At 41.2% G+C, this 14443-nt stretch overlaps 1 protein-coding gene across 6 annotated transcripts in view; it reads right to left on the bottom strand.

Moving 5' to 3' along the window:
- Window positions 1-14443, bottom strand: part of NCKAP1L (NCK associated protein 1 like) — a 139695-nt gene that overhangs the window by 59263 nt on the left and 65989 nt on the right. For all 6 annotated transcript variants that reach the window (XM_089482573.1, XM_089482610.1, XM_089482618.1 and 3 more), the window contains 7 exons: window positions 12311-12401; window positions 10118-10255; window positions 8426-8474; window positions 7507-7663; window positions 6417-6473; window positions 4597-4693; window positions 2272-2381 (listed from right to left, as the gene is read on the bottom strand). In XM_089482573.1, the coding sequence (XP_089338699.1) occupies window positions 2272-2381; window positions 4597-4693; window positions 6417-6473; window positions 7507-7663; window positions 8426-8474; window positions 10118-10255; window positions 12311-12401 (699 nt within the window). The remainder of the gene's footprint in view (window positions 1-2271; window positions 2382-4596; window positions 4694-6416; window positions 6474-7506; window positions 7664-8425; window positions 8475-10117; window positions 10256-12310; window positions 12402-14443) is intronic.

The raw sequence follows: 14443 nt of genomic DNA, 5'->3' as shown, positions 1-14443 counted from the left end.
TAGTTTATTATTTTAGTAATTTATAGTGGTGTTTTATTGTTTGCTTTTTACTGTATGTTTTGCTGTGACACCCTTTGGTGGAAAGGGCATTATAAATAAACTATTATTATTATTATTATTATTATTATTATTATTATTACTTTTCTTCAGTTAATAGACTGCAACTTCCCACCCCCATTCACCCAAACAAATACATAGCAATTGACCAGTGGAGGTAACACTTCATATATCCAGTTAAATGAGATGAACACCATAAAAGTCCATGTTACAATAAAACACTGTCAGTTTTTAAGATGCCATAAAACTCTTCAAGACTATCTGGTTTAAGACCTTAAACTGCTTTTTATTTTCACATGAGCTCTTGTGGATATCAATCCACTTCTTCGGACATACTGAACATCATTTTGTGTCCTATGTATAACAAGCCAGTGTGAGAGACAATGTTAAGAACAGATGAAGAAGAGAACACTAAGGCTAAGCAATGTGTGTGTTTTTGCCAATTCCTTCCTATGAAATATAGCCTACATTACTGATATTCATTCACTTGTCTGTCAATCAAGTATTAACCAGGGCTGACCTTGCTTAGCTTCCAAGATCAGATAGGATCTGGAGGCTTTAGGGTATGCTGTTATTGTTTTGTGCCTTCAAATAATTTCCAAGTTATGGTGACGCTATCACTGGGTTTTCTGGACAAGATTTCTTCAGAGGGGGTTGATTGTACCTTCCTCTGAAGCTGAGAAAGTGGAACTTGCTCAAGATCATCCAGTGGGTTTCCACAGCTGAATGTAGATTCAAACCCTGGTCTTCATAGCTGTAGTCCAACACACAAACCACTACACCACACTTGCTCTCCTTTAGAACATACTACCTTTGAACTGCTGATTTGAGTCTGTGTGTTTGAATGAGGGCACATGTGTGTTTTCAGCCAGTGTGATCTGAATGTTGAACTAGGACTGTGGGAAACAGGATTCAAATATCTGCTCAATCATGGAAACCCAACTTTGGGCAAATTATAATCTCTCAGTCAGCCTCAGAGTAAGGCAAGGGGAAACTCCTCTGAATTAATCCTGTCAAGAAAACCCTATGATAGTATTGTCATACATTGAAGTCCACTTGAGGGCACATAACAACAAGAAGGTGAGGCAAGTACACATAGGCGGGATACAGACCGCCGCTTTGCGGCGGTCTCCCGCTGGCGCCATTTGCTCCGCGAGGGAGCCGCAGCAGTCAAACCGCGCGGCTCCCGCGCGGAGCAAAAAAGAAGCTCCAAAATGGAGCTTCTTCTTGCGGCGCCTTTATGACGTCGCGAGGCGCCTGGCGCGGACTCGCGACGTCACAGGCGCCGCGACACGTCTGGACGCTATGCGTCCAGTACGTAAAGATGGCGGCGCCCATGTGGAAGGGGCGCCGCCATCTTGTACGTATTCTATACGTACTAGGGTTAGGGGGGTGCGGAAGCACCGCCCCTTCCTAACCCTAGTACGTATAGAAGACGTACTATATGGCGGTATGTATCCCGCCATAGTGTGAGGACTCAGTGGGACATTGCTCAAAGGAGGAAGGAGGCAATGATTGCAAAACATGGAGATTAATAGAGATGCCTTGGATTTGAAGTCCAGCCTGGAAGCACATCTCCAGAATCTCTCAAAGGCTACAAGGTGTCTGAAGCACTTCCCCAGGTATACATTTTTTACTCATGTTGCCAGCCCACACTCTCAAAAGGAGGCAGAGGAACCGACTCAGGGCCAAGTGTTGCTTGAAAGGGATTCACAGTTTATTTGCAGATGAGCAAAATACAATACGTGTATGTCCGGATGCCTCAGAATGAGAGACTAGGGCCCCATACAGACAAGTCAAAATAAAGCTGCTTCAGGTCACTTTGGAGGTATGCTGTTTAAAGGATGCATTCAGTGTATTCATTTATCTTCTGACTTTCCTCCAGTGACCTCAAGGTGACACACATGATTCTCCTCTGCAGCTTATCCTCACAACAATCTTGTGAAATAAGTCTGACTAACAGAGAGAGCTACTTACCTAAAGCGGTCTCCAAAGTCACTGTACAACACTCTAAGCCTTTACTCTACACTGGTTCTCTGTGCTCAGCATGCATGTAGGCTCACACCATTTTGGAGAATCATCAAATTAAAAGAGATCACAAGGATTATCTAATCCAATTCCCTGCCAGTATAAGAACCCACTGTCACAGCACCCCTTGATGGCCATCTAACCTTTTTTTTAAAATCTCAAACCCTTTTCTTCATGCATCAGTACCTGTCAGTGAATTCCTCTGGGTTCTTGTTCTTGCTGACATGCTCACTGTGTCGGCATAGCCAAGTGATTTCATCACGGCAGAACGACAGGGCCATGAAGATATAAACAGCCTATTGGTGTAAGGATGGAGATGGGGAGAGAGAGAGAGAGAGAGAAATGGGGCAGCAGATCAAATATATTCCATCCAATTAATCAGGGAGGTCAAATAAACAAAGGCCCATTCATTTTCTACAAACATTTTGAGAGACGAGCGTCTCTCAGCATTGAAGATAACTTCCTAAAATCTCTGTTCTGCTGGCAGATGTCCTTGAATTCTCCATTACATAATGGGTGATCAATTATTCAGATTAATGAGATTTGATAAAATCACACTTTGTACTTTGCACACTCGTGTTCTTCCCATATTTCAAAATTCCTTGTGTGACTAAGAAGTTGAAGGAAGGGGGAAATGAGGCAGAAGAACTTTAAGAGGCCAATCAATATGGAGCAACAAACGAATAGAAGAGAAAGTGCAATGAACTACAAATATTGACCTATAAACTATAACTACGGCATATATATATATATATAAAAATATTTCTCTATAGAATTGTTTCCCCTGGATTTTGTTGATTTTTTTTACAACCTGATATCTCCAATAAACTAAAATACTTAGTATTCCAGTTAATGTCATTTGGAGTTTGACTTTTGAAAGAATAATTAACAGTCGGTATGCTTCAGCTATATTGAGACTACACTACTTCAATGCACTCTGCATGCTGCTGCCTTTGAAAACAGGCTGGCAATTACAGCTGGAACAAAATGAAGTAGGTAGAATAGCTGTGGAAGCAATGTATTTATTTTAAAATATTTGCAAGCTGCTTTAAAAAGGTAGAAATCCCCATAAGACAGCCTGAAAAATAAAACATACAAAACTCAGATATGATTAAAAGCAAGGAATTATTAATAAAGACCCATCCCTCAAAATAGTAAACATATTACAATGCAGTTAAAAGCAATTTGCACACTTAAAACACTATCCAAGAAGAAAACAAAGAGCATGGGCACATCACACTCTTTCAGCCTCAGAGGATGGCAATGACAAACCCCCTTGCCAAGTAAACCCTGTGATAGGTTCATCTTAAGGTCACCATAAAGACTTGAAGACAAACAACACAGACATCCAAGCCTTTCCTAAAGGTTTGTAATGATGAGACCTGATACACTCCAAGGGGTAATGCATTCCAAAGGTTGAGAGCCAGTACAGAAAAAGGCTGTCTCCTTTGTGCCCACCAGTTTAACTGCTCTCAAAGCAACTAAAAGGACCCACAGTATGTTTCTAAGCTTAAGGTGAGGGCAAGCTGGTCTTTAGAGTAGCTTGGACCCAAACCTCTGTAAGCCTCTAGAGTTAAGTCAGGAGTTTCAGTAGTCGTGACCTATAGAAAAGGACAACCAAAATGGTCAAAGGGCTGGAACAACACCTCTATAAGTAAAAATAATTATAAACAAAAATTCATCAGTGATACCTTTATAGGCCAACCAAAATGCACAATATATTTGTTGCAAGCTTTCAAAGCTCCATGGGCTTCTTCATCAGGCAAGATGTTACAAACCAAACATGTTGCCGGACGAAGAAACCCATGGAGCTTCGAAAGCTTGCAACAACTATATTGTGCATTTCGTTTGGCCAATAAAAGTATCACTGATGGATTTTTGTTTGTATTTGTTAAATGGCCAACACAGCTGCCCCTGCATGTTTTAAAAATAATTATGTTTGGCTCAGGAGACAAGGCAAGTAAAAGGAGACGTGACTCAGTAAGGTCACAGTCATTCTTGAATCCCATGCTGGGATAAAGATAGGATAGTATATAAATAAATAAACAAATAAATTTAACTGTGATTTCACTGTTTATAATTCATCCACTCCCTAAACATAAAAGCTTGTGCCATCATAAAGTTGTTAGTTTGAATGTATAACAAAATTCTCTTGCTATTTTTAGAAACACTGAAACACACCTATCTGCTTATTCTAATGAATTGTTATGGCTTTTTACACTGTCAAATAAAATCGAGCCAATATAGTTAACCATAACATACTACAGTACAAGCTTTTCAAGCCAGACAAAAATACATGCCAATACAATCATTCACTTCCCACATTGAGACTCATTTCCCATACACAGATAAACACACCCCACATATGTACCCATCCAAATTCACACATATATGCCCTTGCATGTATTTGCTCACATAAGTCAACACACAACACATATGTAGGGCAGTCTTGTCCACACTCATTGCAATTTTCTTTTGCCCGTCCCATATTCTACAACCTCCTGGACTTGCCTTTGGCCCCAGAAGCCCAGGTTCATTGGCCAGGATGGCCTCCATCTCCTTCACAGCATTTCTCAGGAAATTACGCCGTCCTCGATGTAACTGCCCACTGTCAAGACACCAACCAGAAAGTTCACACATGAAGGGAACAACTGCCCTGTGCCCCTTCTTCTCCCTGCCATGAGTATATAGCAGAAGCAGAGAAGAACATGACTTTGTCTCCCAAGCAAAGCAGAACAGGGAATGAGCTGCTCCTGTACTGGGCCCAGTGAACAAGCAGAGAGACTTCTCACTGGACTGGGAGAAATGGAAGTGAAAGTAGGCTGGCTTTCTGAACTACCAAGGAAAGCTCTTTATTCTGTGCAAGTTGGAAAATTCACCTACTCACTCAGAAACGTGCATGTTTCTATACACCCAGGGTGGGTACCATGCACTACTTCTGCAGCCATCCTCTCCCCTATTTGGCAGTGGAGATACTTTTAAACACACGTTTTCACTTAAAAACATGGTTTCATGGGCTGCTTGAGCTTAGTTACATAGGAAAATTACATCCACAGAAATCTCCAGGAAGTATGATTCCCTTGTAAAAGAATGTTTATTCTAAACAAATGTGTTTGAAATGTACATCCATTGCAGGACTCAAGTGACAGCATCAGAAGAGGGACCCATTTAGGTTTCATGGAGGCAAAACTGGCCCCCAGACTTGCCAGAATGGCTCACCCTATTGCATGTCAAGAAATATGACTTCAATAGAAGGGTTTGTTTTATGTCTTCTGTAGTCAAGGCATTACTTTAAAGATACGGGTAAAAAGTAATGCCCGAAGCTGCTGCATGTAGAATGAAGACAGACTTCAGGGCTCAGGAGGCACTGCAGAGTTGCCACTTGTAACCCAGATGGTCACTGGCAGCCTTTACATCCATCATGTTAGCAGGAATAAAGGCAGCAGTGGTTACTCTGTATTTCCTTCTATGCATTCAGTTTGTGGTCCTGTTGTAACTAAGAGCCTTATTGAATCATACAAAAATCTTGCCTAGTCTAGCCTACAGAAAATTCATAAGGAAAGTATCAGTGTCTTGACTGCAGTTCCCATTCTGATCAATGTCTGACCCAAGATACGGGAACTCTTTTACTATTTTATGATTTCCTCATTGTCTAGTTTGAATTTGGGTAGATCTGCCATGGTCATTATTTTGGTTTTCTTTTTGTTCAGCAGCAAGCCTGCCTCTGCACTTTCTTTTTTTATTTTTCTTAGTAGTTGTTCCAGGTCTGCAATGTTTTCTGCTAGTAATATGGTGTCGTCTGCATATTGTACGTTATTGATATCCCTTCCTCCTATCTTCACTCCTCCTCCTTCTGTGTCCAACTCTGCTCTTCATATGACATTTTCTGCATACAAGCTGAACAGATAGGGTAAAAGGACGCAGCCTTCCCTGACCCCTTTGCCACTGGGAACCATTCTATTTCTCTATATTGTATTCTAACAGCATCATGTTCTACACAGTTACTCAGGAGAAAACTCAATTTACTGCAGTAGAGCACACTCATGGGGAAATTTGTATAAATTTGCAGTCCTAATGAGGAATATCTACAATGCGGTGTAAGAGACAGCAACCCCCCAAACAAAGATTTTGCTGCAATACACTGAAGACACAGGGATGATGAGGACATTTTAAAGGCTGGGAAGGAAAAATCTCAGGGGAGTAGAGAAAGAGTAAAGCTGCTGTGGGAAAGTATTAAGCAGGGCCTGGTTATTTTGTAGACAAAGCAGAGCAAGAATAGAGATGCACTGCAAACAAGAGCAGGGAGAAATGGAGGAAAGGCACATTCCTACCTGTGTGCCACGGCATGCTCTTTACATTCTTTGATATCAGCTATACGTTTTCCATAGCTGAAAAGAAAAAAAAAGAGAGAGAAATCACAGCCCAGTCCTCCAAAGCTTAGTATGATGTGTGGCTTCACCTGCTTAGTGGGGGAGGGAGAGTTGGAAAAACAAAGGTATTTTTCAAAATTCAGGGGTTCACAGGAAATCTTTATCTATCGCCTTGGGGTCACCATAAATCAGAAACGACTTGAAGACAGAACAATAAAGTTGTGCTAGTCACAGCACAAGGGAGGGGGAGAGGAATCTAGCAGTTTCTTTAAGGCTACCTAATCTATTTTAGCATGGATGGAAGCTTATGCTAAAACAAATTAGTTAGTTTTAAAGGTGCTGCAAGTTTCCTCTGTTCCTTCCCACTTTTCTATTCCTTTTTATAATATACAGAGAAGGTCCCAAGTGCAGTCTCTGGCAATTTCCTCCCAGATTCCAGGAAACATGTCTGATAAAGACCAATGTGAAGTCGAAGGCTTTCACAGCTGGCATCCATAGTTTACATAACTGTTTACATAACCCACAGAAAACTACTGATAAAGACTTTTTTTATTTTATTTATTTATTTTTTTGCATATGGGAAGAGCTGCTGCTAATCAGTGTGAGTAGTATTAGGCAAAGTCCCCCAAACTGGCACTCTTCAGATGTTTGATTAAAATTCTCATAATCCCCAGGTGACTGGAGCTATAGTTGTATGCATCTGGAGGACACCAGTGGGTAAAGGCTGGCAAAGATGGATCAGTAACCTACTGTACCAGTAATGCAGGTTGAGAAGAAGTCTCAGCATGTGTGACCATTTTTCCACTCTTGGACTAGCCAAAATTTGTCTCTTCTATACAAAAGAAACTTCCAGACTAAATAGTTCTTCCATGTGAAGGAACATATGCCCCCTCTTTCCTCAGTGCAATGTTGGGCCCACAGCCATAGTTAAAAAACTGTTAAAGGGAGTTGCAGTCCAAAGCAATTGGAGAGCCAAAGGTTCCAGACTCCTGCTCTGACCCCTGTGGCACCAATACCTAATTGGTTTAGGCCACCTCTCTTGATCACTTACCCTTTGATACCACTGAAGGCCTCCTCTGTGACCTTGTGAACAGGAAGCACTTCATCCCGCACTAGAGTGATGTACAGTGAACCCCGGAGAGCTGCCCGCCACAGATCCAGGCAGCTCTGTGTTGAACCCAAGCAACTGTGGCACAGCAAGAATCCAACTGCAGAAGGAGAAGACAGTCAAAGGCAGGGATAAATAAACAAGGGAAAGCATTTTTCCACTGCTCAGTAAACCAGATAGCACTTATAATTCCTCTCTGTCCTTTTCCCCACTATTTCCACAAGCAGAATAAATAGCAATAGCAATAGCAGCAAATAATGCCAATTAAGCAAATGTATCCCAAATCACAGCATTCCTTTGTACAGTGGGCCCTTGGTATCTACTGGGGTTTGGTTCCAGAACCCTCTGTGGATATAAACATTCATGGATGCTCAAGTCCCATTAAATACATAGTACAGTAAAACAGTGTCCCTTATATAAAATGACAAAAATCAAGGTTTACTTTTTGTAATTTATATTTTTGGGAACATTTTCAAGCTGTAGATGACTGAATCTGTGGATAAAGAATTAGCAGATACAGAGAGCTCACTATATCAGATTTGGTTACATGGAGGAGGGGGGTTAGCATACAGTGCAAATATAGCTTTGTCAATGCTCATTGAAGCCTATGAAAATAGCCTCCAACCATTTCTGCAGCTTTAGGCTGTGACAAAGGGTACAACTCTGGACAGAGGTTCTTGCTGTAAATAACTAGTCGCAGCTAGAGCAGACCCACCAAACCAGTGGGACCTTGGTAGCCCAACAGTTATGTAAATTCCATAGAATGAATGGGATTTCCCCAAATAAATAGATTTACACTTTAGGATCCACTGTGGACCATTCCCAGATTAATGGCACAGTGCAGTACAAGGTAGTGACTTACTCACAATCCATCGCTCAAGAACCTCCAGAGATAGGTATTCACAGGCCATCTGAGAGGATGAAGGATAAAAAAACAGAACATCTTTTTCTGCTTGGGTAAATCCAGAATAATCTTTTCCTCTCCCAATCATGTGATGCCCCCCACTTATTTCTGCAATACCTTTTCCTAGGCAGTGTGGAACATGAAGGCTTTGTTATGTGTCTGTGAGAATCATTTAGTGGAGCAGCTGCAGTCACTGGCTGCCATTGCGCAAACTCTAACTCCAAAGAATTAGAAATTGATTATGAAGGTGCAACACTGACATTACAATCAAGAGATTTGTCTTTTCTGCTTAGTTCAAGCCTGCGCAGCGTGCTGGGAAAGTCTGGATTTTCTTGCTGAAGGCTATTTATTCATTTATATTACCAACTATGATATGAGCTTCTCAAAGTGTTGCTAGAATCATAGAATCATAGAATCACTGAGTTGGAAGAGACTGCAAGGGCCATCCAGTCCAACCCCCTGCCATGCAGGAAATCTAAATAAAAGCATCCCCAGCAGATGGCCATCCAGCCTCTGTTTAAAGACCTCTAAGGAAGGAGACTCCACCACACTCCAAGGGAGTTTGTTCCAGTGTCAAACAGCCTTTACTGTCAGGAAGTTCCTCCTAATGTTGAGGTGGAATCTCTTTTCCCCATGGGTCCCTGATTTACCCCTATATAATACATATATTTATATATATTACGCAATAAAACATACAGGCTGGGTGACCCTTCTATGAACCTGCTGTGGATGCCATGATATTGAAGTAAATCTTTGCATATTGGCTGGGACTAGGAGTTGCGCTGGGCCACAGCTAGATTGGATCATGGCACACCTACAGGGGGTAAGAGGAGACCTGAGACAAAGTACGAGGAAGGTAAACAATGCATCGGTGATCCTGCGTGCTAATTCCCTCTTCTCTGGGAAATGTGTACCTATTGTTCCTCTTTCAATTCAGTTTCACTCCATTGTTCCTATCTTGGAAAACTGATTCCAAAATGCTTAATCCTTTCAACCTCTTGGGATCTGCCCCCTAGGCACATTTTTGGTATAAATATTGGCACTATTAGAGCCAGTCTTTGGCTCAGTCTAGTGGCAGACAGAAACTCTGTCAGTTTGCTTGGCTTAACACTTTAATATGCTTGCCACCTCCCCACCACATGCCATGGGAGCTATTGAGTCCTCTCTTCATTCTGGACCATCAGTGATTGGGGTCAAGATCCTCATAGGTAATTATCACCGTCAGTGACACTTGATACCTATCCCAACCTCTCATCTTTGATTCCATTAGTTCGTGTGTGTGTGTGTGTGTGTGTGTGTGTATGGTCGTTTGCATGAGTGAGTGTGTTATTCCCCTTTAAAATAAAACCTATTCTCATTTGGAAGTCTGCCTCTGGGGTTCTGTGTGAATCTGGATGCTGTAAAAGCTGGGAAAGATCCCTTAAGACCAAGTTACGCTGGTCCGTCTAAATCTCTCCGTTTGAGCCAAGGTCAAATTCCCCTGAGCAAGCTTCAGCTTGGTGTCCTCTCCAGACACCAGAGTATTGTGGGTAACAAAAGGTAATATTCATCCAAAATCAAGACCTGCATTTTTACGATCTTCATGCAAAAGCTTTGTTTGGGCTGTACTTGAGAAGCAGGGGTGTTACTTCCTTCCATACACATACTCACAGTGTCGGAATTGACAGGAGCTAGCATGCCTGCAGGGTTGCTAATCAGACTGAAGAGCTGGTCACTTCGCCACTGATCAGCTGAGTGGTTTCTTCGGGCAAAGAGGAAGTGCAACGACAGAAGTGCGTTGCTCACAGCCTGGGGAAAGAGGAAGTGACAGCAGGCAGACAGAAGGAGGGAGAAATAAAGAAGACAGAACAGGATGACCAGATGTCCTCCCTTTCCAGGACATGTCCTACGTTTAAACCTTGTGTCCAGGAGGAATTCTGAAATATCCTCCATTTTGAGCATGACTAAGAAGCCCACTGAATAACACCATGTTTGTTGTTCCTCTTCAAGAAATGTGTCTACTTGGCAGCTTCTCTTTGTGGCAAATAGGGAGAGAGGATGGCTCTATCTAAAGTTCTTTTCTTCCTACAACAAGCAGACAAGACTTTCCCCCAGAGCTCAGGATGTGTTTGTTTCTTGAAGGGAAAAAGGACCGCAAGTGTGTTAGGCAATGGGCTGCTTGAGAACATAATGCAAATCAGAAAGGGTTCTTTCCTTAATTTCATCACAAACAAAATATGAAATGAATAATTTAAATGTACACTTAGTCAACAGCTTGTTGCTAGTAAAGTACAATTTTAAGCATTTTTCTTGCTCAGAGTTCTGTAAGTATATTGCAAACCAACAAGGCATTTTAACTAATCAGAAAAAATTGGTTGAGTACACAATAAAATAGCAGTATTTGTAATATAGCTATAAATTAACCATATCAAATGAACCTATACTTACATTAGTGTTTTTAGTTTTTATTTTGTAATATCATACATTTTTCTAGAATGTCCTACATTTTGTGGTGCTTTGCCCTCCTTTACAGTTATGACATCTAGTCACCCTCAGACAAAATTGTATTTTACCTTGCATATTCCCAAGCCATATTTGTGGAGGTAGCACAGTGTTAAATTACACAATACATTAAATTGTATTGTGCTGTGTCACAGCATTTGACTTCTGATTCTCATGCACAGACCTAATCTTGACCCAGACTGGTATGCATGGGTGAGTGAAGTATAAACTCTCCCCAGAATAGAGTTTTGTTTCGAAACTGCCCCCACCCCCTGTACAGGTAGGTCCAGCTCTCACAGCTGGTCAGTTTTGAAAAAGAAGCAGCTAAATGAAGAGTAAGTCCCCGTCGTCGTTTTCTCCTCCCCCCCTCCGCTGCCACCACCGCCATTCTGATATGGATTTGGGTCGTACATGCTTACTATAAAGGTATAGGTTTGAAACAGTTCTCAGGTTAGATCCCTAACATCTCCAACAAAAAGGATATCAAGCACTAAGAAAAAGACTTTGCAAAGCCACAGCCAGTAAAACTAGGCAAGAGCTCGTGAATGTCTAGCCCTCCAGATGTTGGGGGACCTCAGTTCCCATAGGCCAGCCCAACCAATGATGGAGGATGATAGGAGGAACAGATCATCACAATCTGGTAGTCTACAAGTTCCTCAGTCCTTAACCAGACGATATTGAGCAATAGTCGCTTAGCAGTGCCATATACTGTGGACCCAGTTGCTCCAGCCTTTGAGCACTAACATTTCTATTACTAAATACACTAATCAATGCAGAAAGGATGGGTGCTATCATGTGGATCACAAAGTGAATATGCATATATTAAGAAGTTAATGAAAATAAAGTCTAAAACAATGATATACAAGGATTCTGAAAAGGGGCAAATGAAAGCCTATTGCACATCAATTCTAGCATTTTTGCAAACTGGTAATTCCAACTTGGCAAAGTCCCACCATCTTTTCTTCTCAAATCTGATATTATTAAGTTGCCATGTCATTTGCTATCTTCAGGTGCTCAACTGTGACCTTAGAAAGGTGTCATATGACTAGACTACATCCTGTGTCTTCCATTCAAGCTATAAAAGAATTTCACAGGCTGGATGCAAACAAATGGCAACTGCCTGATCTAAAGGGAACATATGTATGCATCCAAAAGTCATATTGGCCTATATAACACAACTACTCAATCTAGGGTCAGCTGCAATGAAACTATTCCGGTATGTTTGAGACACAACTGCAAAATATGAAAACACTGTGTAGCTTGAAGACCATAACCACACAGTTATTAAAGTAACTTATGTCCCCCTCAAAAAAAGATTGGTCAGTGGACGCTTCATGAACAGGTCACATCACCATATCTCACCTTGGTGTGGGGTCCAAACTCCTCCATCAATTTGCGCAAGGGATTCTCGTATTCCAGGATCATCTGACCCAAACGAGGGTAGCTGGCATCGCTGTTGCCAAAGAAACAATAAATCAGAAGTGTTTTCCAATAATAGAAGTCACCCTTCCTTCCAACAGTGTCCACATTTTCCATTGAAAAAATCATGCCAGAAACCTCTGAGAACAACTCCTGTAGTTCAGACCTCTCGCTAAACTTAACGGGCATCTTGAGACAAATGCAGACTGATTTTTCTTACTGCTACAATGGTGCCAGCACAGATTCGCCATCAATGGCACAGTGCTGTGTTCTTAACATTGGGCTAGGTACCATTTGCTCTTCAAAGGTTAATGACAGAATATAGTAGTACGGTATCATGGAGCTGGAAGGGTCTGAAAGGATTATTTTATCCACCCCCCTGCCATGCAGAAATACACAACTAAAGCACTCCTAAAATGATATCCAACCTATGTTTAAAGACTTCCAAAGAAAGAGAATCCTCCACCTTCTGAGACTGTTCCACTGCCAAAGAGCTTTTAAAATCAAGAAGTTCTTGCTAATGTTTAGGAGGAATCTCATTTCTTGTGATTTGAATCCACTGGTTTGCATTCTAGTTTCCGGAGCAGCAAAAAAATTCTAGTCTCAGTTAGGATTACCATTCCCCTTGCCCTGCACATGCCTAACCAGTGCTAAGGGCTTAGTGGAATAATAATTCATGAATATTTGGAGGGCCACAGGATCCCCAAACATGCCATAAAATAATGGAAGTATAATCTTAGGTAGAAGAGATAGGCTGGAAACAATGGGCCCATTTGTACTGTTCTTTTTTCTTTTTCTTTTTTTTTAGACAGAGGACAGAGTAGCACTGGAGAGGGCTGCACATTTTATAGCCACAGTGAAAAACAAAGAACTATCATCAAAATGACAAGGGAACAGTTAAGGAGAGGAGGTAGCCTGCCCTGGCCAGCCGTGTCTGCTTTTTAAAAAAATCCCCTCTAAAACAAGATGCTATAAAACTGCTCTTGGTGGAGTGGGACATTATTGAAAGTCTGGTTCCTTAGGAAATTGCAATTTTAAAAATACATATATACAATTTATATTTTTAACTTCTGAAAATGGGAAAGGTATGGCAGAATAGGATACACATATAACCACTGGCGATATCACAAATGCCTGTGATACTCATACAGTTACAGCCAGGATTGCAAGTGAGAGCTATAATGCTGGGTGGTGAAGTACAAGAGGAAGCATGTTCTCTTAGTGCCCAAACATGGCTGTTTATTACAATTTCAATATATAGTCATAGAGGAGACATTTTATTTATTTGCTATTCTTCAACTGAAGCTCTCAGGAATGTTTTATGAGGTAAGTAACAAAAAAACCAAAACACCCATAATACAAGGGGGGACACAAATCTCACAAATTATTTGAATTTGGACCCACCACAATAAGAAAGAAAGAACCACCTATCTAAAAGAGTTCCTGATAACCAGATAAAAAAACAAAGTTAAACTCTATAGCAAAGTAAAGAGTAGGGATGGGGAATGAGCACCCATCCAGATGTCGTTGGACTGTAATCCCCATCAATTCCAGTCAGCATAGCCATAATGAAGGATGATAGGAGCTGTAGTCCAGCAATATCTGAAGGGCCACATGTTCCTGATTCTCAGTACTGGATATGTGTTACAAAAACTTCTAACTATAATAATATCTCACTAGCTGCATACTTTGCTTAGGGGTGTTGTTGCATCACTTCACAAATGTTTATGAAGAAAAGGGACTTGACCGAGATTATTTTAAGCATTAGGTACACTACATTAGAACAAGGGAGTTGACTATATTACTGTTTTATTTATGATACTGTCCAGTTAAAACTATTCATTTTGACTCTATCAATACTTCTATTACAGTTATTACTGTTTGACATACTGCTGCTTGAAGAGTTATTGTTGGGACTTCTCTTAATAGAGGGATGGGAAACCTATGGTTATTTGGACATTTTGCCTACAACTCCTGGTAGCCCCAGCTGGCAGCCCAGTGGTAAAGTGGTGTAGGCCTTGTAGTCCAAAACATCTTAAAGGACAAGGGCTCTGCACATCTGCCCTAAATGGTGGT

Source organism: Sceloporus occidentalis, unplaced genomic scaffold (genome assembly GCF_023333645.1).
Source record: "Sceloporus occidentalis isolate IW3139 unplaced genomic scaffold, rSceOcc1.0.p SCAF_1, whole genome shotgun sequence".
In the NCBI taxonomy this organism is placed as follows: domain Eukaryota; kingdom Metazoa; phylum Chordata; class Lepidosauria; order Squamata; family Phrynosomatidae; genus Sceloporus; species Sceloporus occidentalis.
Note: the sequence above shows the minus strand (reverse complement) of the source record. Positions and strands in the feature narration are given on the sequence as shown.